This window comes from Rhinopithecus roxellana, chromosome 17 (genome assembly GCF_007565055.1).
Source record: "Rhinopithecus roxellana isolate Shanxi Qingling chromosome 17, ASM756505v1, whole genome shotgun sequence".
NCBI classification, from domain to species: Eukaryota; Metazoa; Chordata; class Mammalia; order Primates; family Cercopithecidae; genus Rhinopithecus; species Rhinopithecus roxellana.
Genome location: NC_044565.1, coordinates 80,682,854 through 80,710,484, shown reverse-complemented (window position 1 = coordinate 80,710,484; position 27,631 = coordinate 80,682,854). Strand labels below are relative to the sequence as shown.

The window sequence follows — 27,631 nt, the reverse complement described above, 5'->3', positions numbered from 1 at the left end:
TAATTTTCCTTGGGTTATGCTGAAATATCCATACATTTAAATTTTCTTTGTACATCAAACTAGCTAAGATTAAGAGTTTATTTTTTGTGTGGTGCAGTATATCTCCTAAAGTATTTATAAACAGAACTATATGTATATGTTAATTTGTTTATTTTGATCATTTTTATAGGATCCCATGGTCCATTATTGCCTTTGCCAAGTCGGTACAGAATGGGCTCTCGAGATACACCTGAGCTTGTTGCTTATCCATTGCCGCAGGCTTCTTCCTCTTACATGCATGGAGGAAATCCCTCTGGTTCAGTTGTAATGGTTAGTGGATTACATCAACTAAAAATGAATTGTTCAAGAGTCTTCAACCTATTCTGCTTATATGGAAATATTGAGAAGGTAAGTTTCTCTTTATATTAGTTTCTTTTGCTAGGATATTCAGTAGTAATTCTGAAAAGGCTGCAAATACGTGTCTTCTCCTTGTATCGGGAATATCCAAGTTCTTTCAGTAATGACCCACATAAGCTAAAAATCCATTATATAGGAACTTTGGAAAATGTTTTTTGTTGGTAAGTAATAAGTATAGGTTGTTGATACTACAAATATTTTTTAAATAACCAATATAAAAAGTCTAAAGCAGTAGTAATCAACCACTATGGTATGAGAGGCATGAAGTCTATATTTTTGTGATCTCATTTCAGAGAGATTCTAGCATTTAAAATGTTGAAAGAACAGTTACTTTCATGGAGGGTATATATAAAAACAAGCTTAAGAGCCTAGCCAGAAGTTGTGAATGTCAGAGAGTTCTAGAATTTATGCACTTGCCTCCTAAATGCCAGGGTTCTATTATCTTCAGAGGAACCATGTGCATTTAGCTCAATCAGTATTTGAAACTGACCCACTTTGATAGAATGTGTCCAAAACTTTCTGTCTAGCAATTTACATATTTTGGAGGTCTTTAATAATTGTAACTTTATTATCAAATAACTGTGTTTTCCCCAAATCTGCGACATTTTATTTATTGATCTCTCACAAATGTGAGAGAAATAGTTTTTGAAAGAATCATGGAAAATTTAACTAGGAAAACGAATGGTAGTCTTAAGTTACCAGTTGTTTGATACACTTGCTAATTTGGGTTTTAGTACTGTAGTAATGTGTTTTTTTCCTGTTTTAAGTGATTTCAGTGTTCTTTGCAACAATAAGTACTTGCAGCATGTGAGTCACTGTGTGGGAAGGGAACATGGCTTGGAAAGTTGCTACATTTAGTTCTTAGTTCATTAATTCTAAAGCCTCCTTGATCAAAGGAAGCAACTCTTCAAAATTCTGAAACAAGAATTTTGTCAACCATTTGATCACAGTAGAAAAAAAAAAAAAGAAAACTCCACATTTGGTCTGGGGGATAACATATGGGGTACTTACGCTTGTGTAACTGGCCAAGAATACATGGGATAGGTTTAGTAGCATTGGGAGAAGTATTTTCACACAGACATTTTATCTTAGACCCAAGTGTTAAGTCAAGTGGAGGGAACTGCATATTTGATAATTAAATGGGCTTTAATGTATGTTTTAACTTTCTTTATATTTTCTTTTTGTGCTTTTCACATATGCAGACAATCAGAATCAGGCAATTTAATCAACATCTTTAGTAGATCTTTGTCTTTTGTGTTATAAACTGTCTCATATGATTTAGAAACTCAAATTACTTTTTCTAATGAAACTTAGATTTTCTGTATGTTATTTGACTAATTCTAGTCTCTTTTACTCTACATCTCCCAAGTTTTTAAAACATTTGAAATGATAGGCTATGGTACATTGAACTCAAACTATCATAATCCTTTAAAGATCCATATATAGTTAATTTTTTCTTTCTTTTAAAGATTTACCAATACAAGAACCACATATTTAATGTGTATATTTAGTCACTATTAGATTTGTAGATAGTCATTGGATTACATCAAGGGAGAGAATTTTGCCCATGAGAAGACAAGAGATTTCAAATAAAGCTGAAAAATCCTGTTACAACTGAGTTTTGTTCAAGTACAGGTGTAGTATATCCTATTAAAGTGGGTAGTTGAAGTGATGGAAATAGATGCCATGTTGCATTTGTTGTGTAAATACATTCTCAGTATTCTTCAGAGGTCAATAGATAAGAAGGAAATACGTTCAAGGTGTCGTCTATGCCCTTGATACAGGAGGCCTCTCATCCACAGTTTTGATTTCAGTTACTCACTGTTAACTGCTCCAACAATAGGTGACTACAGTAAAATAAGATTCTGTGAGAGAGCATGTTCACATAATTTTTATTATAGTAGATCATTTATAATTTTTCTATTTTATTATTTTGTTGGTCTGTTACTGTGCCTAATTTATAAATTAAACTTTATCATAGGTATGTATGTACAGGAAAAAGTGTAGTATATATATGCTATGCTTATATATAGTATATACTATGCCTAACCTCTGTCTCTCTTCTTTTCCTTTCCTTTCTTTTCCTCCCTCCCTCCCTCCCTCCTTTCTTTCCTCCTTTCTTTTCTCTTTTCTTTTTTCTCTTCTCTTTTTTCATTTTGAGACAGTCTCACTCTGTCACCCCCCTCCCCCCTCCCTTCCCTTCCCCCTCCCCTCCCCCAACCCCCTCCGCCTCCCCTCCCCCCTCCCCTCCCTTCCCCTTCTCTTTTTTCTTTTCCAGACGGAGTCTCCCTCTGTCACTCCCCTCCCCTCCCCTCCCCTTCTCTCCTCTCCCCTCCCCTCCCCTCCCCCTCCCTCTCCCCCTCCCCTTCCCCTCCCCTCCCCACTCTCCTCCCCATTCCCCCTCCCCTCCCCCTCCCTTCCCTTTCCCTGCAGTTTTTTTGTGTGTTTGCTTTTGAGACAAGGTCTTGTTCTATCGCCCCGGCTGGAGTGCAGTGGCACAGTCATAGGTTACTACAGCCTCTAGCTCTTAGGCACAAGCAATCCTGCCTCAGCCTCCTGAGTAGCTGGGACTACAGGTGCATGCCACCATGCCCAGCTGGTTTTTGCATTTTTTTTTTTTGTAGAGATGGGGTCTCAACTATGTTGCCCAGGCTAGTCTCAAGCTCCTAGGCTCAAACAAGCATCCCACCTTGGCCTCTCAAAGTGCTGGGATTACAGGTGTGAGCCACTGCACCAGGCATTGTCTGCAGTTTTAGGCATCCATTGGGGTTCTTGGAATGTATCCCTCAAAGATAAGGGGGAACTACTGTACTTAATAGCTACTTAGGGACTTCCCAAGACTAAGCACTATGCTGAATGATACCATACTGTATACCTTCTAACCCTTACAGCATTATATTCTAAAACTGGAAATAGTACAAGAGGGTAAGTATGGCCTCTGCCCAAACTGTCCTGAAATAACATGTATTCCCCTACGTTGCACAGGCCTTCCTGTGACCATGCTATCTCAAGGCTATTTTGTATTACTTCTTTTATAGCATCTTGTTTGTTGCATTAATAGAATTCTACATAGTTTGTAATTACTATTTGTTTACTTTTACATTTCTGACTTAATTACTAGAATATAAGGTTCAGGAAGATAATGTCTGTTAACATTCACCATTAAATCCCCAGTACCTACCACAGTGCTTATCAAAACATATTAGACACTTAATAAATATTTGTTGAAAGAATAAATGAATCCTGCCAGATGGTATTATCTGCATTTTCAACAACAATCCATGGCTCAGAGAAGTTAAGTATATTGCCCTCTAATCACATAATTAATACATAACAGAGTAAGGGTAAGCCTGTGCTGTTCTTCAGTAGGCTATACAATAGTAGTATAGTGTTCCTTTTTAACTACTGAATTTTGATAAGAGTTAAGGGTATCTCATAACATGGCAGAATATAGTTAAAATCCAGGTGATCTTCTGTATTTTAGTTTAACCACTTAGGTCATATTGTCTTTAAAAAATTCTGCTACTGTGAAAGGGAATTAAATGGTCACCTTTTTGGGATTTTGTGTTTACAGGTAAAATTTATGAAGACCATTCCTGGTACAGCACTGGTAGAAATGGGTGATGAGTATGCTGTAGAAAGAGCTGTCACACACCTTAATAATGTCAAATTATTTGGGAAAAGACTTAATGTTTGGTAATTATCTATCTTAAATGATAAATTTTTAAAAATATTTTAAAATCTTTATCCTTTTTTATTAGAGACATTAATGTCAACTTGAGAATATTTTAATGTAACTGAGGGCACATCTGAAACAACAGCTGTAGTATTGTTATTTTAGATAAGGATTAGGGTCATATCACTCAGATTTTGCTTAGCTATACCTGTTTTTTAGTTTTATGATGATAAAACATGTTAAAATGGGCAAGTTTTTATGTTAAAGTTTTCTAATATGAGAATATATTTAATAGATTTTCTTTCTAATTGATGTCTAAACTACAAGAGTGATTGATTATAACCCAAACTAAATCCTCTATTTAAATAGCTCTATGTATGCCTTTTTTGGTTAAGATTTATGCAAGCAAAATATATCAGCATTCTGAGACTACTTGCTGCTTTTTATCTAACAAAGTACTTTTGTATGTCTTTTCTTTCCAATCTTTAGCGTGTCTAAACAACATTCAGTTGTTCCAAGTCAAATATTTGAGCTGGAGGATGGTACGAGTAGCTACAAAGATTTTGCAATGAGCAAAAATAATCGCTTTACAAGTGCTGGCCAAGCATCTAAGAATATAATCCAGCCACCCTCCTGTGTTTTGCATTATTATAATGTTCCATTGTGTGTCACAGAGGAGACCTTCACAAAGGTAGGCACTGAAATACAAATGTGTATAGAATGTTGCCATTTCCTATTTTAAAATCTGTTTTAGCTTCATTTGGAAGTCGTCTTGCTCATTCTTTTGCTTTCGATATTATTAGTATTTTATTTACTTGGTACTGGATAGTTTATTCTTTGACCATTGTACTTTTCTGGCCTCCATTCCTCATTGGTCTTTGTTGATGTGTGTGGTTCAGTCCTTTTGAGAGTTGGAATTAGAATGAGGTCGTCTTACTCCTGCATTCAGAAAGTTATTTAAAGACATATCATGTTTTTAAATCTCACCCATAACAAAATTTTATCTATATTGTTTCCCCTAACTTAGAAAATGCTAAGTAAGAATTGTAAGAAATGCTTCAGATAAATGATTTTCTGGAACTCTACTCCCTACCTTAAGTACTAGATAAATCCTGGTCAACTCTGAGAATATGTATTTTAGTTAACCAATCTGTGATTTTATTGTGCGGCACTAAGTTACTTAACATAGTTTATAGAATTTCACTGTTTTTAATTGATTTTCTCATACAACTTGAGAAAGTATGTAAAAAACATACTTGATTTAATCCATTCATTCCAGAATTGAAACTTAAATTCTGCCATAAAGTTTACTTTCTGTAAAAAAGTGGGATATTATTTTGGCTATATTTTTAATGAAGTTTTACTTTCTTCGGCAGTTGTGTAATGACCATGAAGTTCTTACATTCATCAAATATAAAGTGTTTGATGCAAAACGTAAGTGAACAGTCCCTCTTTTAAAGTTTTCTGGTTAAGTTGGTGATAAGCAAGTAATAATAACTGAGTTTGTGTTTTTTTGTTTTAGCTTCAGCCAAAACACTTTCTGGGCTATTAGAATGGGAGTGCAAAACTGATGCAGTAGAAGCCCTGACGGCACTGAATCACTATCAGATAAGAGTCCCGAGTAAGTAAAATACTGTATTTGTGTCATAATTATTTAGTGGGAGTTACCTTCACAGAAACATTCATGGTAATATAAAAATAACACTTAATAGGCTTCTTAAAAAATACAGATAAATACAAAAACGAAAGGCATATTAATTCCTGTATTAGTTATCTATTGCTGTATAACAAATTGCCATACAATTTAGCATCTTAAAACAGCAAATATTTATTATCTTACTGTTTCTGACGGTTAGTATTTTGGGTGCATTTCAGCTGGGTGATTCAGGCTTAGAATCTCTCATGAAGTTGGCAGTCAAACTGTTATCTAAGTCTGCAGTAATCTTAGGGCTTGACTGAAGCCAGAAGATCCACCCCCAGGCACACTCACGTTGTTGTGTGCAGGCTCAGTCAAGCCACATTGGCCTTTTCATGGTAGCTGACTTCTCTCTGAGTGATCCAAGAGATAAATCAACAATGTTTTTTATTAACCTAACATTAAGTGATGTCGTACCATCACTTAACGTTACAATTTTTTTGGTCACAGAGACCAAACATAGTACAGTGAGTGTTGGAGGGGACTATATGGGTTGGGAGTACCAGGAGGTTGGAATCACCTTCAAGCTATAGCTTCCACAATCCCTGTTGATCATTTTAGAGGAAAGCAATGGCACAATCTCGGCTCACTGCAACCTCCACCTCCCGGGTTCAAGCAATTCTCCTGCCTCAGCTTTCCAAGTAGCTGGGATTATAGGCACCTGCCACCACACCCAACTAATTTTTTTATTTTTGGTAGAGACGGGGTTTCACCATGTTGGCCAGGCTCGTCTCAAACTCCTGGACTTCATGATCCGCCCACCTCGGCCTCCTGAAGTGCTGGGATTACAGGCATGAGAAAACTCAAGTTTAATTTTTGAAACTTTGTGCTGTGTAATTTACTTTGATCCTGGATCTAAAGGGTATTTAAATAATAGGAGAACATTATTGGGTGTGGTGATGAATGATGGTTTAAAAAAGAGAAAAAAAAACCACTGAATGATTTATGGGTGGAATAACATCTGAAATTTGCTTTGAAATATCCTGGCTTTCAAAACTATGTGTGAAGGGTAGGTAGATGAAGTAAGACAGCCAAATATTGACAATTACTGAAGCTGGGTGATAGGTATGTGGGGATTCATTAAACCTATCTATATTTTTGTGTATGTTTGAAAATTCCTTAATAAAAAGTTAAGTAAGAAACACTTTATTTTTTTTGTTTTGTTTTGAGAGAGGGTCTTGCTCATCTCCTAGCTTGGAGTGCAGTGGTACAATCACAGCCCACTGCAGCCTCAACTTCTCTGAGCTCAAGTGATCCTCCCACCTCAGCCTCCCAAATAGCTGGGGCTACAGGCATGCAACACCACGCCCAGCTTATTGATGTGTATTTGTTTATTTTAAAAAATTTTTTAGATGAGGGGGTCCTGCTGTATTGCCTAGGCTGGTGGTCTTGAACTCCTGGCCTCAAGCAATCCTCTGGCCTCAGCCTTCTAAGTTGCTGGGGTTATAGGCACAAGCCACAATGTCGACTTTCTTCTCATTTTACTTTTAGTTAAAAAAAAAGAAAAAGGGAAATGTTATTAAGTAGTGACAGTAGTGAGGCTTAATTTTTGAGAGAAAGTTTTAAAAAGCTTTAAAGTTATATGAAATACATTAGAAATAGTATATAAATTGTAAACTATTTGGAGATAGGGACAATTATGTATGTTTTTATCCTCCGCAGTGTCTTGTACACACTTGTTGATGCATATGCTTTTCCCCTTACAGGAATTTTTTTTGTTTAATGAACTACAGCTTTTAATACTAAAATTGTGATACATTAAGATAGCAAAACCGGTTCTTTGCTTTGATTTCTTATATATGCAGTTGAGGAAGAGCTATTTCTGCCTGGTCTGAAAAATTAAAGAAAAATTTACAAAATAGCAATATTTTTGTGATGTATACCCAGTTTTTTTTTTTTTTTTTCAGTAATTTCAAAACTTACATGCCCCATTGATGAAGAGAGATTTAATACTAGATTTCCTGGAACCTTTTGGGATTACAGATGTCTTCATGTACATTCCAGCTTTGTCCTACTTCCGAAACTGTATTTGAATTTTAATTGACTTTTTTTTTTTTTTTTGAGGCGGAGTCTCGCTCTGTCGCCCAGGGAGGAGGGCTGTGGGGCCATCTCCGCTCACTGCAAGCTCCGCCTCCTGGGTTCACGCCATTCTTCTGCCTCAGCCTCCCGAGTAGCTGGGACTACAGGCGCCTGCCACCACGACTGGCTAATTTTTTGTATTTTTAGTAGAGATAGGGTTTCACCTTGTTAGCCAGGATGGTCTCATCTCCTGAGCTCGTGATCCGCCCACCTCGGCCTTCCAAAGTGCCCGGATTACAAGCGTGAGCCACCGCGCCAGGCCTGAATTGACTTTATAGAGAGTTAACTGCTGGCAATATTTTTGCAATGTGAACTTTGCTGCTTAATCCTGATACTGTGTATTCTTTTGTTTTGTTTTGTTTTTTTGAGACGGGGTCTCGCTCGGTCCCTCAGGCTAGAGTGCAGGCTGGAGTGCAGAGGCCTGATATCCGCTCACTGCAAGCTCCGCCTCTCGGGTTCACACCATTCTCCTGCCTCAGCCTCCTGAGTGGCTGGGACTACGGGCGCCCGCCACCATGCCCGGCTAACTTTTTTGTATTTTTTGTAGAGACGGGATTTCACCATGTTAGCCAGGATGGTCTTGATTTCCCAACCTCATGATCCACCCGTCTTGGCCTCCCAGGCGTGAGCCACCACGCCCGGCCGATACTGTTTATTCTTTAATGATCAGTTCACTAAAAAAAATTGAATGCCGGACAGTGTTGAGAACAATAGAAATGTAGCAGTCAATAAAGTCCCTGCCTTCATGAGCTTACCTTCCAGTAAATATGAATAAAAATCTTCCCCTTACCTTACTTAGAAATTTTAATTTTTTTTTTTTTTTTTTTTTTTTTTGAGACAGAGTCTCACTCTGTCACCCCGCTCTGTTGCCCATACCGGAGTGCAGTGGCATAATCTCGGCTGGCTGCAACTTCCACCTCCCAACCCAGGTTCATGCAGTTCTGCCTCAGCCTCCGGAGTAGCTGGGACTACAGTCGCACACCACCACACCCAGCTAATTTTTGTATTTTTAGTAGAGAGGGGTTTCGCCTTATTAGCCAGGCTAGTCTCGAACTCCTGACTTCAGGTGAGCCACCAAGTCTGGTCAGTTTTACTTCTTCATATTCCTGCTTTATATTCACCATATTCTTTATATTTAGTATAAAAAGGTGAAATAATTTACTCTGGTACTTCAAAGTGATCTTGAAAGTTTGATGAAGTGAAATATTAACTCTGTTTTTTACTTTTTACAGATGGTTCCAATCCCTATACATTGAAGCTTTGCTTTTCTACATCATCCCATTTATAAGAAGAGAAGAGCATGTTAGAATTTATGTTCACCTTTATTAACAATTTCAAAGCTACACTTCATTAAAAAAATCTAAAATGGTTGATCTCATGTTGCCTTGCTTACTTTAAGATCCTGTTCTGTAATAAACATATTTTGCCTTGAGTAAATTTGTTGTAAACTTAAATATTGAATTGTTTTCATTTTAAGATAGAATATCATAATGTAGACTATCTACAGCTTCATTGTAGATTATACAGATACATAATTTCTAACCTTATTACTGTAATTTTTCTTCCACAGTAAAAATATATTTGCATTCTTAATGCTAATTATCTGCAAGTATTTTTTCATTGTGTAAGAGATTAATGCAGGTGAAAGTATTGCATTTTAATATAGAATTCCTATTATATGTTTAGATGTTTAAGTATGTTGCAGTTACTCATATTAAACATAACTTGTATTTATTATTTTAATCAAGTTTGAGAATAACATTACATATGTTGAATTTTAAGTACTACAGATTTAACTGATTTTATATTTCTGAAAGGCTAACAGACATGGATACACTTGTACAGTATGCATTCAAACTTATTTAAATTGGTGTATTTTTTTTTAAGTCAGTGTCCATTTGTATTGACATGCCTCTGTTTCTAGTCCAGTTTGGAGATTTTATAAACTTATAACAATGAGTTAATGTGTTCATTTTCATTTGTTGCATGTGACTTAAATCTTAAATACAGCTAGTATTTGGCATTGAGATTTTAATAGAGGTTATAATTAACAGTTCTCTTATAGATAATAATCTGGGATCTATGGGTGGGCTTCAGAGAATCTGTGTACCCCCTAAAATTGTATGTAGAATTTTGGATATTTACATTTTTATTTTTTACTCTTGAATCCATCAGTAATATGTATTTTTCTATATGGTACAAGATTTAAGGATCTAATTTTATTTTTATTCCAAACAGATAGCTATTTGTCTCAATACCATTTATTAAACATTCTTTCTCCCACTGGATCTGTTTTTTTTTTCTTTTTAAAATAATAGATTTTATACATAGGCAAGTAAGATTTAAGGACCAAACATGGTATTAAGAGACTATAGCACGATTGTTATCAAGTTCACAGCTTTTTTACAATAGAAAAACTGATGTGGCCATTTTGTTTTCATCTTTAAAAGAAGGAGAATGTGTGTCATCTACCTAGAATAACTGATATCAATAGTTGGTAATAGCAGTTTTGTAATCCTGACACTTTAAAACAAATTTGTAAATGAAAGTTCCATTTAGATCTTTTGTAAAGACTTTATTTTAAATTTTAGTATAAAAAATCCTTTTATAAATAAGGCACGTGTTTACAATTTTAGAGCTATTTAATAGAAAGTTTAGATGGAAACTAAACACACATTAACATTTATTTCCCCTCATTTTGATGGCAGTGGACCAGCATTTCCTCTAAAGATAAAGAAAAAATTAAATTTTAACCTAGAAATATTTTAGACCCTTATCACAGAACGCAGTAAGTTATGCCAAGGGTAACTGTGTGAACTGTGCTCGATACTGGGCTATGTATGTTTCTTACTCGTTGCCAATTTAATACCTCAGTTTATCTAACTTTACAATAAACAAAGCTTTTTTTCCCCTATAAATACTTTTCTACCTCTGTTGAAAAATTGAAATGCCTTAATTTTGGTTTATGTAATAGTTGTGTACTTTCTTTCCTCCTCTGAAAATTAATGTGGATTCTCAGAATTACAGACTTTTTAATGCCTAAGATTTTAAGAAATAAACCTGTAGGTATTGGCAGGGCTTATTTCATTTAGATTTTAATTAGTTTTGACTTGTAGAAATGATTTTTATCTGTAAGGCTCTCTCTCCACCAAAATAAGTGAATTCTTTGGGAGTAAACTAGTTGGTAAGTTGGGCTTTGCTGATAGATATATGCACTGGTGCGTAAGCCCTATACTGCTGCCGTCACTAATGTTTTTGATAGTTTACTTAGGGATGACTGCTGTTAATGAAGTTTGCTTTGTGAATACTCCCTCTTTCCTTAGCCTTGGCAACATTCTTCTCTGTGCTATCTTTATGCTTTTAGAAGAACAAGAAAAATCAGATTTAAGAGCTGTAAAGAAATAATACTAGCTTTGAGTTTCTTTAAAAAAATATTGAAATCCCATCTCTGTATCCAAATCCTACTACATATTTGATAATAAATCTGCCAAACTGAGTTATGGAATATGAGCTGCCTTTTAAAAATCCCTGTTCTGCTGAAGGTGTTGCCTCTCACCAAATAAAAATATTTGCAACTGTAGCCAACATGAGACTTTGCAGACATCCTAGTGATTTGGTTGTCTCAACTATGTCTTGAACAGAATTGAGAAGAGGGGAAAAAATGACTAAATGGGGTCAGTTGTTTCATGTTTTCTTTACAGATAGGCTGGTAGGGAACTGCAAAGTAGCTGTCAGTGATACTCTTTCTGGAATACAGAAATTGAGTGTAGAACATTCTCCCATACTTAGGAATCTGAAGCACAAGGAGCTTTGCTTCTCTTAAAGGTAACGAAAGTGCTTGTAAGATAACAGCGATGATCTTCCTATCTCCATGTGGTTGTTTGGTCTAAGAGACTTTTAGTCCACTGAAGGTTCATGTGAAGAGTAGCAGGCCTTTGTCTTCATAGTACTGAGGCTCTGCTCATGATGATTTTCAATGTCAACCAAAAAGTAAGTGAATGTGCAGGCATGAATACTATTTAAACCAAATAAATTATTTGGGATATTAAATCCGTGGATATTTTGGATTTTAAATAGTGGATATTTAATCCATAATATCGTTGCTTTTGCCTAAAACCTAGCATTTCCATCAAATGGATTCAAGTGTTAATTAAAACCTAATATATTTTATTTAGCAAAATACCATCTTCTAGGGATCTTAGTTCTAATTTTTTTTGAACTTGAACAAATAAAACGGACTTTGCTTTACTAGTTACTTTCATAGAAAGCCCTTCATTCGAGGGAACACTTGAAATTCTCTTGAGTTTTAATTTACAAATGAGGAAGCTAGTAATGTTGGATATTGTTTTCTCTATGCTCCATTCCACCCTCCCCTATTTTTTAGCAGTAATCAAGGTTTGAGTGAGCCTCATTGACTTAGCCTCATCACTCTAACTCAGTACCTCTTAATAAGGGTGACAGGTCTTCCTAGAGGGGTATTTTGACAGTTTGTAGGGGTGTTTTTTCAGTGTTTAGGGGACACTGCAAACAATTTGATGGATAGGACCAGGAAGAATTATCCCTTGTCCAACATGACTTTCCGATTTCTTATCAGATACTCAAATAGGTAAAAAACCTGTTTATAATGATCTGATCCTAGAGTCTGACTTTTTAATATATTAATGCAAAATATTTTTGTGTGGTTTTAATATGCAGTACACTGAATTTTTAGCAATACAACTACCTTATAAACCAAGGAAATAATGTTTAGAATGCTTTCAAGAGTTGTTTGCCATTTTGGAAAATTACATCATCAACGTATTACTGGGATTGCCATTATAATACACAAGGGTCAGTTTTCATTTGTAGCCGTCACATTCATCTCTGTCTTCTGTTGTAGCCATGCCTGAGCATTTATGTATTACAATGTATATTTTATCATAAATTTTATTTCTCCCTTAACAATTAGAGTTTTACTTGGTTTTTCTTTAAGCTGTGTGTGTCTGTGTGTAGGTAGGTATTATCTAGGAATTTTATTTCAGCATAGTAAAAGGATATCAGATTGGGTGGGGAACCATTGTTGTAAACAAGGTAATAATCTGATTCTGTGTTGAACAGATAACCTAGGCTGATCCAAAGAGAATGACACCTAGGATTTGTTGACTAGTGGATGAGGAAGTGCTCTTGCTAAGGGGTGTGGTCTGCTTGTGTAAGGTTAGGCCTGGGACTGTTATAGCCATTTTGATGTCTTGAGGGAAACTAGCTAGTAGAGAAAAATTGAATACACCGTGGAAACCACCTAGCTAGTAGAGAAAAATTGAATACACCGTGGAAACTAGCTAGTAGAGAAAAATTGAATACACCGTGGAAACCACCTAGCTAGTAGAGAAAAATTGAATACACCGTGGAAACTAGCTAGTAGAGAAAAATTGAATACACCGTGGAAAGGCTCATTGGGTATTTTGTGCACAATACACCCATCTTCAGAGTTCTCTTGAGTTTGAAAACACAACCTATGTATTTTAAGGGTCTCCATTTGCCTAAATCTCATCTTCAGCAGTTTAATCTACAAATAACACAATAAAATGAAAGCACTGACAATTGTTTGACAAAAGGCACTATTTTAAACATGATACATCTTTGTCTTTTTGCCAACCATAGGCTTTATTTTTTGGTAACTAAACTTTTTGTTTTGTAGAGATGGGGGTCTCACTCTGTTGGCCAGGCTGGTCTTTAACTCCTGGCTTCAAATGATCCTCCACTTTAGCCTCCCAAAGTGTTGGAATTACAGGCGTGAGACTACCTTGTAGTCTTCTGTCAGGTACCACAAAGTTTACACATAGATGTAATATTTATGGACACTTAAAGTATTGTGTGTAGATTTGTTAATGGCTCTTAAGGGTTTCTAAAACAATGGGCAAAAATTACATATATGGGTATAATGTATACATTATGGAATGGCTCAGTCAAGTTAATTAACATCCACTATGTCACATACTTACGTTCTGTGGTGAGAACATTTAAAATAGACTCTAGGATCATTTAATTTTAAGAGCAGAAAGCTTATTTATATGTAACTTAGAAATCTCTATTGTATACGTTACACCCTTGTAAGTGATATAGAACTGCTAATAAAGTAAAAGCACTGCATTAGTGGCAATCTCTGATTTGGAAACTTTCACACCTCGTGGGGTGACACAGTAATCAGGCTAAACTGCAGAGCAACCTTGAAATGTTTGCTTTGAGTTGTGTTGATAATTATAATCTGGTCATTTATTTTTTCCTTTTTTTTCTCCCCAGTAATACCAAAAGAAATTAAGAAGCAATGTTTTTTTTTTTTTTTTTTTTTTTTTTTTTTTTTCTGGGAAGTAATCATAGTTTATTGAAAGCCCGGAAAATCAGTAAATGACCTTAAAGATTTGGATTGTTACCATAATTTTAGTATAGCGTATTAAATAACAGTACCAGTGGGATAGCTTGGGAGTGTGAAACTTGATTACAACTTATGATTGTGAAGTTTAGGTTATTAAGGTGATATTTGGATGTAACTTTATGTGAAATAACCTTTTCTTAGGCGAGTAGGGGAAGAAAAACAAAGTAGATAGCTAATGCCTGTGCTGCACAACACTGCACAGGCAGTGCTTCTCAACAGTTAGGAGAGGAACATTTTATTTTGTGGGGAGATGATTTCATGACTAACAAAAAGGATCATGTGGGGAACTTTTAAAAAATACTGATATCCCAGATAATCTGCAGAATCTGACTGACTTGGACTATGTGTGTATATATTCAAAGCAAATTTTATTCATTGATTTCCATTTAAAATATCTGATTTTTGATGTCACAAAGCATGAATGTAAAGTAGATAATATTTTTGTTGCAACTTAAAAATTCAAATAATGACAATTTTAAACCAAAAAACCTTCAGTTTCTACAAAAACCATTTCACTAGTGTCACTTGCAACCATTTGGCTTCTTGGATATTTCAGGCATTTATATCCTGATGGGGATGATTCCATGAATAGAAAATAGAATTTCTCTTGTATTCTGAAGCCTGAGTAATGTTCTGGTTGCTTCTATCAAGTGCACTTAGTATGCCAGACAATACAAGTTCAGGCAGATGGTTAGCTTTAAAAAGTCAGTAGGTTCATTTGAGCTTAGAAGGGAAGCAATGGAAAAATGGCTAAACCTTTCTAAATACGAGGCAGACTATTTCCTAAATCCTTAAGAGGAACTGAAAATTGATTAGTGAGTCTTTAGTCTTTGGGTAATATAATCTAAATCTTCTAGCTTTTATGAATTCCACTATAAGATGAAAAAATAAGGTCAAGGAATGATCAGCACTTGTGGTGGGGGTGCGAAGGCTGTGTAATCATTCCGTTTCACAAACTGGGGGTGAGAGGCCCAGGTTTTTGTGATCTGCCCAAGTTTAACAAAATAAACGAGGATATAATGACTTCAATCCAGATGTTAATGCTTAAAATCTTACACAAAAGCCCTTTTGAGTCACTGAAATAATTGGCTCTTCTCAGTGAGTAGAAGTATAAGCTGTAGTAGCCTAAGCAATGTTACCTGCTTTGGTAAATGATTAGAAAGCAAAATTCTGGTTGCCAGCCGGGGGTAATGGAGGTGTGATTGTTACTGGCTACAAGATATATTTTGGGTGATCAGAATGTTCTGATGGTTGTACACCTTGTGAATGCACTAAATGCCACTGAATTGTATACTTTAAAAAGGTTAAAATAGTAATTTTATTTTACTGCAGTAACAAAGTAGGTCTAGCCCACCAATCCTTTAGTTTAAATAAGGGCTAATATGGGTCTGCAAGGCTTAAATGTAGCCGGTTAGATACACTGGGGGAGGTGTGTAGGGAGAATCTGTGAGTTAGTTCACTCCCACACCAGCAGGAGATGGGATCCTGAGTTTGGTTTATGGTTGTATTGCTAGGGTGGCTGGCTGCTTCTGGTCACCTTGGACTATGGGACAAGAGATTAGAGCCAGGGAAGAGAGCCCACTGAGGTCTTGTGCACAGTGACAGGAAAGAGGATTTGAGGGTGAGGAGGGGATGATTCCATGAATAGAAAATAGAATTTCTCTTGTATTCTGAAGCCTGAGTAATGTTCTGGTTGCTTAGTTTACAGACTTTATCCTAACTAATTTTGAGCTACTCTCACTGAGTCTCAGCCTGCAAGAGGACCTATTCATGAATGTACTCACATTTTCTTGAAAAATTAGACTAATTTATCCAGTTTACCCAGTTTCATTTAGACTTTGGCACGTATGCTAATGTATATACATAGCTGCTTCAAAGTCTTGAAGAGGAATTCAGTAAGAGACTGATTCATATAGACAAAAATCCATAAAAACAAAAATTGTGTGTGCAATGTATTTGTAAATCCTTTAGAGGGTTTTAGGAATCTTCTGAAAAAAAAATCTAAAATGAGATAGCTAACGCATTTTGTTTTATGCACCTGTCATAATAAAACCTGAGATTTTTCTGCCTAATAGAAAATTGAGAGGACTGATGCCAGTGTCAGCCACCTCAGTCATGATAGAGGTTTTCTTGCTAGACTGTTACAAGGGTAAGTAATATTTATATGACTTGCCAATACAAATTCAAGCTTGTCCCACAAAGGCCCAGTATGATCACTTATCCCACAGTATTTCTCAGCAAGGCACTAGTATTTGAGCCAAAATTTCCACCACTTAACCAAAAAGACTAAAATAGCTCCACACCTGTTGTACCTCCTCCTGCTGTGTAATAACCCTTTGCTTCCTGCAGTTTTGCCTCTTAAACACTTGACTCAGGATCAGTAAAACCTGTTATTTTTGTTAGTTTGTTTGTGTTTCTGAGGAAGGTGAGACTGCTTTGGCAAATTATTGCCATTATGTGTGAATGAAGGCCACATGGTTTATAAACTGTAGAGCAAGACACTGAAAGTGCACAAGGAATACATTCTGGAGTCCCATCCTCAAACCTCTTGCCACCAGGTGTGACACATGGGATGAAGCTCAGGGCCATGTGATGGGTCGGGATGCTCTTCCAACGAAGAATATGTGACAGGTTAGGCCAGGCACGGTGGCTCAAGCCTGTAATCCCAGCACTTTGGGAGGCTGAGACGGGCAGATCACGAGGTCAGGGGATTGAGACCATCCTGGTTAACACGGTGAAACCCCGCCTCTACTAAAAAATACAAAAAACTAGCCGGGCGAGGTGGCGGGTGTCTGTAGTCCCAGCAGGAGAATGGTGTAAACCGGGAGGCGGAGCTTGCAGTGAGCCGAGATCGCGCCACTGCACTCCAGCCTGGGCGACAGAGCGAGACTCCGTCTCAAGAAAAAAAAAAAAAAATGTGACAAGGGAAAGGGCAGAGACTGAGGGGCGAGGTCTGGATTTTAGTAATTTCTGTCACTGTTTGGTCTTGGGCAACTCACTTCCTAGGTCTAGTTCCTCATCTATATAATGTAGAAGTTAGGCTACATGGCATGGTTTGTTAAGAATGCGGTTCTGTTCCATACTTTTTCTGATTCTTTTCTGGTTCAGCAGTTAGTTACCACGTGTGGAAAGGGGCTGCTGAAGTTCTTTGGATAAAATGGGTAAAACTGCTATTGAGTAAAGGTTTTATTCTTGCCTGAATTATCCATATAGGGTTTTAAAATTGATCAAGTTAATTTAATATTTTTGTTCCCTAGTAACTCTGCATTGTAGCAACAATCTTAGTGAATAAAGGAAAGGATCAGGCCGCCTGCCAATTCCCTGCATCATGAAAAATGCTCATGTGAGGATCCTTAAAGCTGGTATAGATCAGAGAGATAGGTCAGACTGGGAACTTGCTATCCCACCCTATGGGAAGATAGCTGAGGAAATGATTGTTAAGCAGCAGTGGTTCCATCCCATAGGATTCCCAATTGACACCAACTACCTCCTCTTAGTCAAGTTATGGGTAAGGTGGATGGGGGCAGGATATAGATTATAGATAGATTGGGTTGCTATGATGCAGGGAGTGAAATCGGTGTTTGCACAACTAGGTATTGGATTTGGATATCTTGAAAGCTGTGTTCTTCAAAGACTGGCCTTTCTGAGCTTGAAGAAATCCGGGGTATACCAGATCCTAAAGACTTGGGAAGAAGAGACTCAATAATTACTCCCCCTGCAGTCATGTGGCTTTGAGAAAAATCTGAACAGAGCATTTGTAGTCAGAAGAAAGTCTCACTATGCCATTGGCCATCTGGTGGTGAGAGAGAGTGATCATAGGCATTTAAAAAATCAATTGGTCAGGTACAATGCTTGTAATCCCAGCACTTTTGGAGGCCAAAGTGGGAAGATCACTTAAAGCCAAGAGTTCAAGACCAGTCTGGGCAACATAGTGAGAGCCTATCTCTACAAAAGAAATACAAAAAGCCAGGTGTGGTGGCACACGCTTAGTCCCAGCTACTGGGGAAGCTGAGGTGGGAGGATTGCTTGAGACCAGGAGGTCGAGGCTGCAGTGAGCCAAGATTGTACCATTGCTCTCCAGCGTGGGCAACAGAGCAAGACCCCATCTCAAAAACAACAACAACAACAACAACAACAACAAAAAACCAGATTGGTTAAATAGGAAAGACTTTGCTGGGAAGACTTGGATTATAGTCTACTGTCTGGATTATGGTCATACTGTTATCACCTAGAAATCCTGCCTTGGCCATGTATACATCTTGCCAGCTCCCAAAGATTATTGGAAGAAATATAACCAAAATAACCAGACAGCTGCTGGTTATCCTGCGGGAAAGAGTAGTATTTTTCATTTAAGATACAATTTATATGTAGCCCAAGATAATGTGGTGGAGTTAAGAAGGGACAGAAACAACTCATTACATTCTGGTCATTTTGGATGAGCCTAAAATAATTCCCAATAATTTTGAGATAGTATTGTGTAGTAGAGCACTGGGTTAGGACTTTGTAAGACCTGGCTGCTTATCCTAGCTCTGCCACTAATGAGCTATGTGACTGGGAGCAAGTCATTTAAGGTGACTTTTAAACTTTAGATTCCTTTCATGTAAAATGGGAACAGCAATAATACCTGAGGACCAACTGATCTCATAATGAAATACTATGTAGAAAAGTACTTTTGGTGACATTCAGTACAAATTTCTAGAAGAGATAAGGGTGTTCCAGAGAGTCCCTATGCTACCACAATAGAAAATACCAACTGCCACAATCCAATCATTGCCATTGTGAATCCGTGGTTTTTCTGCAATACAAACGGATTTTATAGATAAAAAAGTAGTCTAGCTCAGGTACTAGAAAATAACAGCAAGTTGGCAATTCAAATTATCCCAACCTACCTGGACAGCTTTTTCTAAGAGATGGGGTCTCCCTATGTTGCCCAGGCTGGAGTCCACTGGTTATTCATAGGTACAATCATAGCGTGCTGCATCCTTGAACTCCTGGGCTCAAGTGATCCTTCTGCCTCAGCCTTCCGAGTAGCTGGAACCACAGACACAATGCTACTGCACCTGGCTTTTGTTTTTTTCTTATAGATTTGCCGGACAGCCACAGTGGCTCACACCTTGCCTATACTTTGGAAGGCTTAGGTGGGAGGATCACTTGAGCCCAGGAGTTTGAGACCAGCCTGGGTAACACAGTGAGTCCCCATCTCTACAAAAAAATTAGCTGGGTATGGTGGTGTGTGCCTGTAATCCAAGCTGCTTGGGAGGCTGAGGTAGGAGAACTGCTTGAGCTCAGGAGGTTGAGGCTGCAGTGAGCTGTGATGGCACCACTTCATTCCAGCCTAGACAATAGGTCAAGACCCTGGCTCACATAACACACACAAAAAATTCTTGCCTCATTCATATAACATCAGTAAGAACCCTCCTAAATTCTAAAGACAGGCAAAGTTAATATCATTTTAGGATTATATTCCTGTAATCCTAGCACTTTGGGAGGCTGAAGTGGGAGGATCGCTTGAGCCCAGGAGTTTGAAACCAGCCTGGGCAATGTAGTGAGACACCATCTCTGTTAAAAAAATTTTTTTTAACCATATAACCAAGATATGGTACATAAAGAGCCTTTTACTTTTAATGAATATGGAGTTTTCCAGAGACAACATTGAATTTTAATATTATGTTGGCCATATATATGGTTTATTTGACGTGATACCCCCTTGGCCAGGACCCTTCATATTTCTGTTCATATGGGAAAACACAATTTAATTCCTAATGATTCAACTTAGTATTTTTTCCCAGGAACTCACTAGCATGACTGCCTGCCTGAATATTTCTGGCCAGCACTCTGTGGAGATGCAAAGTTTGATAAGTTTGTTTTCTGGTCTGTGAAGCAGTACTTTAACAAGTGTTTGAAAAGTGCCAACTAGATTGTCATAAACCGTCCCTGTCCATCTTAGTTCTGTCAGTCTGGATTTGATAGGTTTATTTTCTTAACTATAACATTTCAAGGTTGATGAGTCTCAATTTTCTTTCTTTCTTTTTTTTCTATCCTTTTTAGTTTCTTCTAATTAAGTAGCTCTTTCATCAAAGCCCCAGGATTTTTTCCATCATTTAGTTGTCCACTTTCTGGGGTTTTTGAGATTCTCAGATGTGGCAAACAGAACTGTGTGCCAGTGGCAGACCCTATGCCAGTTTTAGATAAGCATAGGAAACTGTTTTCCATTTTGGTTTCCATATCCTTAGAAAGAAGGTGCCAAGGGGAGGAAGCATAGGACTTAGCAAAGTCAGAAATCCTGGATTTGCATCCTATGCTGCCCTTTATTAGCCATATGAGCCTGAACAAGTCCTAACGATGGTGTGAGCCTCAGTTTTTTGTTAATCTATAGAATAGTGATAATATCTCTCTTATTTATCTATTTGTTCATTAAACCCAAATTGAGTGGCATAGAGTAGGCCTTGGGTGCCACTGCAGTGACCCCATTTTTTTCCTATTGTTTTGTTAAAACAGCCATTCGTCTCTGAACTCTGTAACAGCAGGGAACTCTGTATTTCCTTTCTGCTTCCTCTCAGCACCTTGCCCATGTAGTCAGGGTCTCCTATGTAAAGTTGTTCTCACAGATGAGAACTGTCTCCATTTGTGCCAAAGCCACAGGGTGACCCTGCCTGACTTTGTGACTGAGATGAAGAAGCAAGCATGCTATCAAAAGGAAGATAACACAAATCTAGAAGGAAGTTACAATACTGAAAACCACAGAATCAAGATTAAAAACTCTCTCGACAGGCTGCAGCCCTGGGTTGGAAACAAGGTGAAACCTAATTGGGATCAGAAAATGTTCCTCATTTAAGTTGACTGTTAATAATTATAGCTGACATTTATTGAGCACTTGTATGTTAGGCATCCTGTTAAATATACATGTTATGTAATTCTTATGATGGATGAGGCTGAAGCCATTATAAAGATGGGGAAATGTAAAGTAACCTGTTCAGTCTTGCTCAGCCATTAGATGGTGAAACCAGGATTCTAAACCCTGAGGTTTGGTTCCAAAGCAGACACTCCTCTAATAACAGCCCCCCAAAATAATGTCCCACCAAAGATATCCACATCCTAATCCTCAGCCCCTGTAAATATGTTACCTTCATGACAGAAGGGACATTGCAGAAGTGAGTAAGGGTTACCGACCTTTAGATGGGGAAAGTTTCCTGGGTTATCTAGGTGGCCCAATCTAATCATATGAACCCTTAAAAGTGAGAAACTTTCTTATCTTCTTTGAGAGAAAAGGAGATGAAAGGAGAGATTCAAAGCATGAGGAGAACTGACCTGCTGTTGCTGGCTTTGAAGGTAGAAAAAGGGGGCTGCAAACCAAGGAATGTGGGCAGCTTCTAGAAACTGGAAACAGTCCTCAGCTGACAGCCAGCAGTACCTTAAATTCAGTCCTGTCACTGTCAGGAACTGAATTCTGCCAACAAACTGAATGAACAAGGAAATGTCTTCTCCCCTAGAGCCTCCAGAAAGGAGCCAACACCTTGATTTTCTTTGTGTGCATTTATACATTTCTGTGAAACTTTCCTCTAGATGTTTTATATTTTTTTGTTATTGTGAATTGAATCTTTTTTTCCATTTTATTTTCTAATTGCTAGTTTAGTGTAAGGCTATTGAATTCAGAATATGTCTCTTTTATTCTTCTATTCTACTGAATTTTCTTACTCATCCTGATAATTTTTCAGCTGATTCTCCCGGATTTTCTTAGGTAGGCAATTGCATCATCTGCAAATAATCACATGTTGTTTCTTCCTTTCCAATATTTAAACCTATCACTTGGTTCTTGTCTTTCTCCATTGACTGCTGGCATTTTAAAACAGCTGTTTGACATCAGAGACATTTTGACACAGCCTAAATACAAATCATTAAATAATCTTTGTGTTTCCAAAATGAAATAATAATAGCTAATACATACCAACTGCCTTTTGTGAGCCAGGTAGGTTCCAAGTATTAATATCTTATATATTTATTTAATTATTACCACAACCTCATGAGGTTGTTATTATATTCCTTTAAACGACAGGCAAACAGGAGCAAAGACATCAAGCAGCTTGCTGAAGGTTTAAAAGGGGGTGGTGCTCAGACTTGAACCCAGGCAATTTTGTTCCCAAGGTCATACTCTCAACTACTATTCAAAATCGCTTCTAAGTGAATAAAATGAAATGGCAATGTTGATTTTTCTGATTATAAAAGTAAGACATGCTTATTAGAAAAGATTAAGTCAAAAAGGTTTAAACAAAAGGAAAATCAACTCCCCACTATCATTTTTTCATTGCTGCAGAGTATCCCACTGTGAGATGGAATGGTAACTTATTTCATCAATCCCATGCTGATGGGTTTTTGCCATACAGCTTTTCTAATTTTTCTGTATTTTTCTTTTTTTGTTGTTGTTACTCTCTGTCTATGCTTACCCATCATATAGCTTTTCAAGCACCCATTTATGTGCTCATGATACTTCCTGAACTGGAATTGCTTAGTCAAAAACAGTAATCACATTTCACATTTCGAGAGAATTGCAAATTGCACCCCTCAATTCAAGAAATAGCGTATTGGCCGGGCGCGGTGGCTCAAGCCTGTAATCCCAGCACTTTGGGAGGCCGAGACGGGCGGATCACGAGGTCAGGAGATCGAGACCATCCTGGCTAATACGGTGAAACCCCGTCTCTACTAAAAATACAAAAACTAGCCGGGCGAAGTGGCGGGCGCCTGTAGTCCCAGCTACTCGGGAGGCTGAGGCAGGAGAATGGCGTAAACTCGGGAGGCGGAGCTTGCAGTGAGCTGAGATCTGGCCACTGCACTCCAGTCCGGGCGACAGAGCGAGACTCCGCCTCAAAAAAAAAAAAAAAAAAAAAAGAAATAGCGTATTAAATTTTGTCAACCTCATAGGTGAAAAATGTTATTTTCACATATTTCAACCATCTTTATTTTTCTATTGGGTGCTCATCTTTTTATTGATTTGTAATTATTCTTTCATTCTTTTTATATAAGTGCAATTCTGTCTGATGTTGCAATTTTTAATTTTTACTTTTATATTGGTTTGCCATCATAGGAGGATTATAGAAATTGGCTGAGTGAGGTGGCTCACGCCTGTAATCCCAGCACTTTGGGATGCTGAAGTGAGAATCGCTTGAGGCCAGGAATTCAAGACCAGTCTGGACAACACAGGGAGAGCCTATCTCTACAAAAAAAAATTTTAAAAACAACATCAGATCTCCCTCTGCTGTCCAGACTGGTCTTGAACTCCTGGCTTCAAGCACTTCTCACTTTAGCATGATGGTGTGTGCCTATAGTCCCAGCTACTTGGGAGGCTAAGGTAGAAGGATCACTTGAGCTCAGGCAGTTGAGGTTACGGTGATCATGCCACTGCATTCCAGCCTGGGTGACAAAGTAAGACACTATCTCTTAAAAAAGAAAATAGTCATCTATACTTTCTTATATATCTTTACAAATGACAATATGTTTTAAAATTACTAATTTGAGTGAATCAGACCCCACCTTTCAGCCTCCCTCCCTTCCTTAGACGTAAGAACTCTGCAGCCACACTCGCTGGCATGAAGGGTCAGGACTGCTACTTTGGGTTATTACTTGGTAATTCAAAACTATTTCGGCTTCTAGATAAATGTTGTGGATTGCACACTTGTGCAAAAAATAAGCATGCTTTAAAATCCACCTAAGATAGAAGAAACCAGCAAATTAATGCTGTCAACAAATTGAAAAATGTGGTCGATGAAAAATGGAAAGTAGCCTGCAGAGAAAATGCCAGTAGGCATGCCAGTCTACAAAGTTTACTCTGAAAGGTTCAAGAATCGGAACCTTTCAGTTGTGTTAACTAGCTGGAGGTGAGAGGGGCTCATAACAGAGTCTTGTTGAAAGAACATAAGGAAGAGTTAAAACCACAGATCCCTTTCCATATCCGACCCTGCCAGATGGCTACCTCTTCCTTACCCCTGAACAAGAAAGGAAGCTTATTTTCTTGAGAAATTCAAGTAGAGAAGCATCAAATTCAGAAACAAAGGCAGACAGAATGAGCGCTGAGGCACCGTTTGGAAAATGAAAATGAATCTATACATGGAAGACTGAGACTGCCCACCCTCATTCTTCTTGCTCCCTTAGGCTCCCAGAATTCTGGCCATCAGCTTATAGCTCATTAAGCAGATTGGAGGATTTTTCTCTGGAGAAGCTGTCTAGCCAAAGGCAAAAATACTACGGATTCTGACATTTGTAGGGTTTCTTGTTAAATGGGCAGTTATAGTGATAGCTACTACTGAACCCTCCTTGCCCATGCATGCAGAGCTGCTAATTGGCTTTTTAGTGTGTCCCTCTTAATTATGAATGGACTGCTGAAAATTAATCCTATAACATGAAAGACAGAAACCTAGAGAAAACAGACTATGCAGGGAGCAGAAAAAAATTAAAAAGCAAAAACGTTTACCTTCTTCGATGAGATGATTTTACATGATTGAAATAAATATGGGATGCTTTTATTTTATTTTATTTTATTTATTTATTTTTTTTATTTTTTTTTATTTTTTTTATTTTTTGAGACGGAGTCTGGCTCTGTCGCCCAGGCTGGAGTGCGGTGGCCGGATCTCAGCTCACTGCAAGCTCCGCCTCCCAGGTTCACACCATTCTCCTGGCTCAGCCTCCCAAGTAGCTGGGACTACAGGCGCCCGCCTCGTCGCCCGGCTAGTTTTTTGTATTCTTTAGTAGAGACGGGGTTTCACCGTATTAGCCAGGATGGTCTCGATCTCCTGACCTTGTGATCCGCCCGTCTCGGCCTCCCAAAGTGCTGGGATTACAGGCTTGAGCCACCGCGCCCGGCATGGGATGCTTTTAAACAATAAAAAAGAGGCTGGGCGCAGTGGCTCACGCTGGTAATCCCAGAACTTTGGGAGGCCAAGGTGGGCAGATCACGAGGTCAGGAGATCGAGACTATCCTGGCCAACGCGGTGAAACCCCATCTCTACTAAAAATACAAAAAATTAGCTGGGTGTGGTGGTGGGCACCTGTAGTCCCAGCTACTCAGGAGGCTGAGGCAGGAGAATGGTGTGAACCCGGGAGGCAGAGCTTGCAGTGAGCCAGGATTGCACCACTGCACTCCAGCCTGGGTGACAGGGTGAGACTCCATCTCAAAATAAATAAATAAATAAAAAAGGACAGAAAACCATAAAGAACTGTAAACGATAAAAATTAAAAGAATTGGCTGGGCGCGGTGCCTCAAGCCTGTAATCCCAGGACTTTGGGAGGCCGAGACGGGCGGATCTCGAGGTCAGGAGATCGAGACCATCCTGGCTAACATGGTGAAACCCCGTCTCTACTAAAAAAAAAAATACAAAAAACTAACCGGGCATGGTGATGGGCGCCTGTAGTCCCAGCTACTCGGGAGGCTGAGGCAGGAGAATAGCGGGAACCCGGGAGGCGGAGCTTGCAGTGAGCTGAGATCCGGCCACTGCACTCCAGCCTGGGCGACAGAGGGAGACTCTGTCTCAAAAAAAAAAAAAAAAAAAAAATTAAAATAATTAAAAAGTCAATGAATATAAGCAACAAATAATTAGAAATAGGCCTGGCATGGTGGCCTGTAATCCCAGCACTTTGGGAGGCCGAGGTGGGCGGATCACTTGAGGCCAGGAGTTTGAGACCAGCCTGGCCAACATGGAGAATACCTGTCTCTACTAAAAATGCAAAAATTAGCCTGGTGTGGTGGTGGGCGCCTGTAATCACAGCTACTTGGGAGGCTGAGGCAGGAGAATCACTTGAACCTGGAAGGCAGAGGCTGCAGTGAGCTGAAGTTGTGCCGGTGCACTCCAGCCTCGGTGACAGAGTGAGGCTGCATCTCAACAACAAAAAAAATTAGAAATCAAAAAAAGTTAAAGATATGCAGGACCTGTATACTGGAAAACTATAAAATATTGCTTAGAGAAATTAAAGACCTAAATAAATTGAGAGATATATCTTGTTCATGAGTCAAAAGATTCAATACAGTTAAAATGTCAGTTATCCCTGAATTGACTTACAGATTTAATGCGATCTCTGTCAAGATTCCAGCAGGTCTTTTTTTTTTTTTTTTTTTTTTTAAGGTAGAAATTTATAAGCTGATTGTAAAAATTCATATGAAATGCAAAGGACCTAGAGTAGCCAAAACAACTTTGAAAACAAACCAGAGTTGGAGTAAGTCTTAGTTTGGATGGACTGCTATAACAAAATACCACAAACTGGTAGCTTTTAAACAACAGAAATTTATTTCTCTGTCTGAGGCTAGAGTGGCCAGGATCAAGGCATCAGCTGATTCAGGGTCTGGTGAGGGTCTGCTTCCTCATAGATGGTTGTCTTATTGTAACCTCACATGGCAGAATGAGCCTGGGGCCTCTTTTATTAGGGCACTAATCCCATTCATGAAGGTTCCACCTCAAAACTTATACAGCTATAGTAATCAAGACTGTGGTAGGTGTGTAAAATAAAAATAGATCAATGGGACAGAATATAGACATAAAACCACATATATATTGAAAATGCATACTGATTTGTTACAAATATGAAAAGACAATGCAGTGGAAAAAGGACCATCTTTTCAACCAATGTTGTTGGAACAACTGGAAATACATATGCAAAAAGACCCCTTCTAGCCATATTCTGTTCCATATGCAAAAATTAACTCAAGGTGGGTGAAAGACCTAAATGCAAGAGCTAAAACTATGACTCTTATAGATGAAAACTTTTTGTGATCTTTTTTTGGGTAATGATTTCTTATGTTATGACACCAAAAACATTGGTCTATTAAAAAAATCCAAAACCCAAACTCATAAACTGGACTTCATCAAAATGTAAAACTTCTGCTCTAATAGAGAAGGAAAAGACAAGCCACAGATTAAGAGAAAATATTTGCAACATATCTTTCTGATATAGGATTTCTATCTAGAAAATACGAAGAATTCTCAAAACTCAATAAGAAAATGACCCTATTAAAACTTGGCAAAAAGATTAGAATGAAGAAGATACATAAAAGATCAATAAGCACATGCAAAAAATGCTTAACATCATTATTCATTAGTTATTAGGGAAATAGAAATGAAAATCACAATATCTCTCTATATGTATTAGAATGGCCAAATTAAGAAGACTGATGCCAGGCGCAGTGACTCATGCCAGTAATCCCAGCACTTTGGAATGCCGAGGCAGTTGGATCCCTTGAGGTCAGGAGTTGGAGACCAGCCTGGCCAACGTGGCGAAACACCATCTCTACTAAAAATACAAAGATTAGCTGGGCATGGTGGCCCGTGCCTGTAGTCTCAGCTATTTAGGAAGCAAGAGAATTGCTTGACCCCAGGAGGCGGAGGTTGCAGTG

At 38.1% G+C, this 27,631-nt stretch overlaps 1 protein-coding gene across 6 annotated transcripts in view; it reads left to right on the top strand.

The window, feature by feature from the left end:
- The window catches only part of HNRNPLL (heterogeneous nuclear ribonucleoprotein L like), a 40,053-nt gene extending 29,920 nt beyond the window's left edge, over positions 1 to 10,133 (top strand). For all 6 annotated transcript variants that reach the window (XM_030921277.1, XM_030921274.1, XM_030921279.1 and 3 more), the window contains 6 exons: positions 170 to 387; positions 3,971 to 4,092; positions 4,562 to 4,763; positions 5,449 to 5,506; positions 5,595 to 5,693; positions 9,080 to 10,133. In XM_030921277.1, the coding sequence (XP_030777137.1) occupies positions 170 to 387; positions 3,971 to 4,092; positions 4,562 to 4,763; positions 5,449 to 5,506; positions 5,595 to 5,693; positions 9,080 to 9,135 (755 nt within the window). In that variant the 3' untranslated portion in view covers positions 9,136 to 10,133. The remainder of the gene's footprint in view (positions 1 to 169; positions 388 to 3,970; positions 4,093 to 4,561; positions 4,764 to 5,448; positions 5,507 to 5,594; positions 5,694 to 9,079) is intronic.
- Positions 10,134 to 27,631: the final 17,498 nt, after the last annotated feature.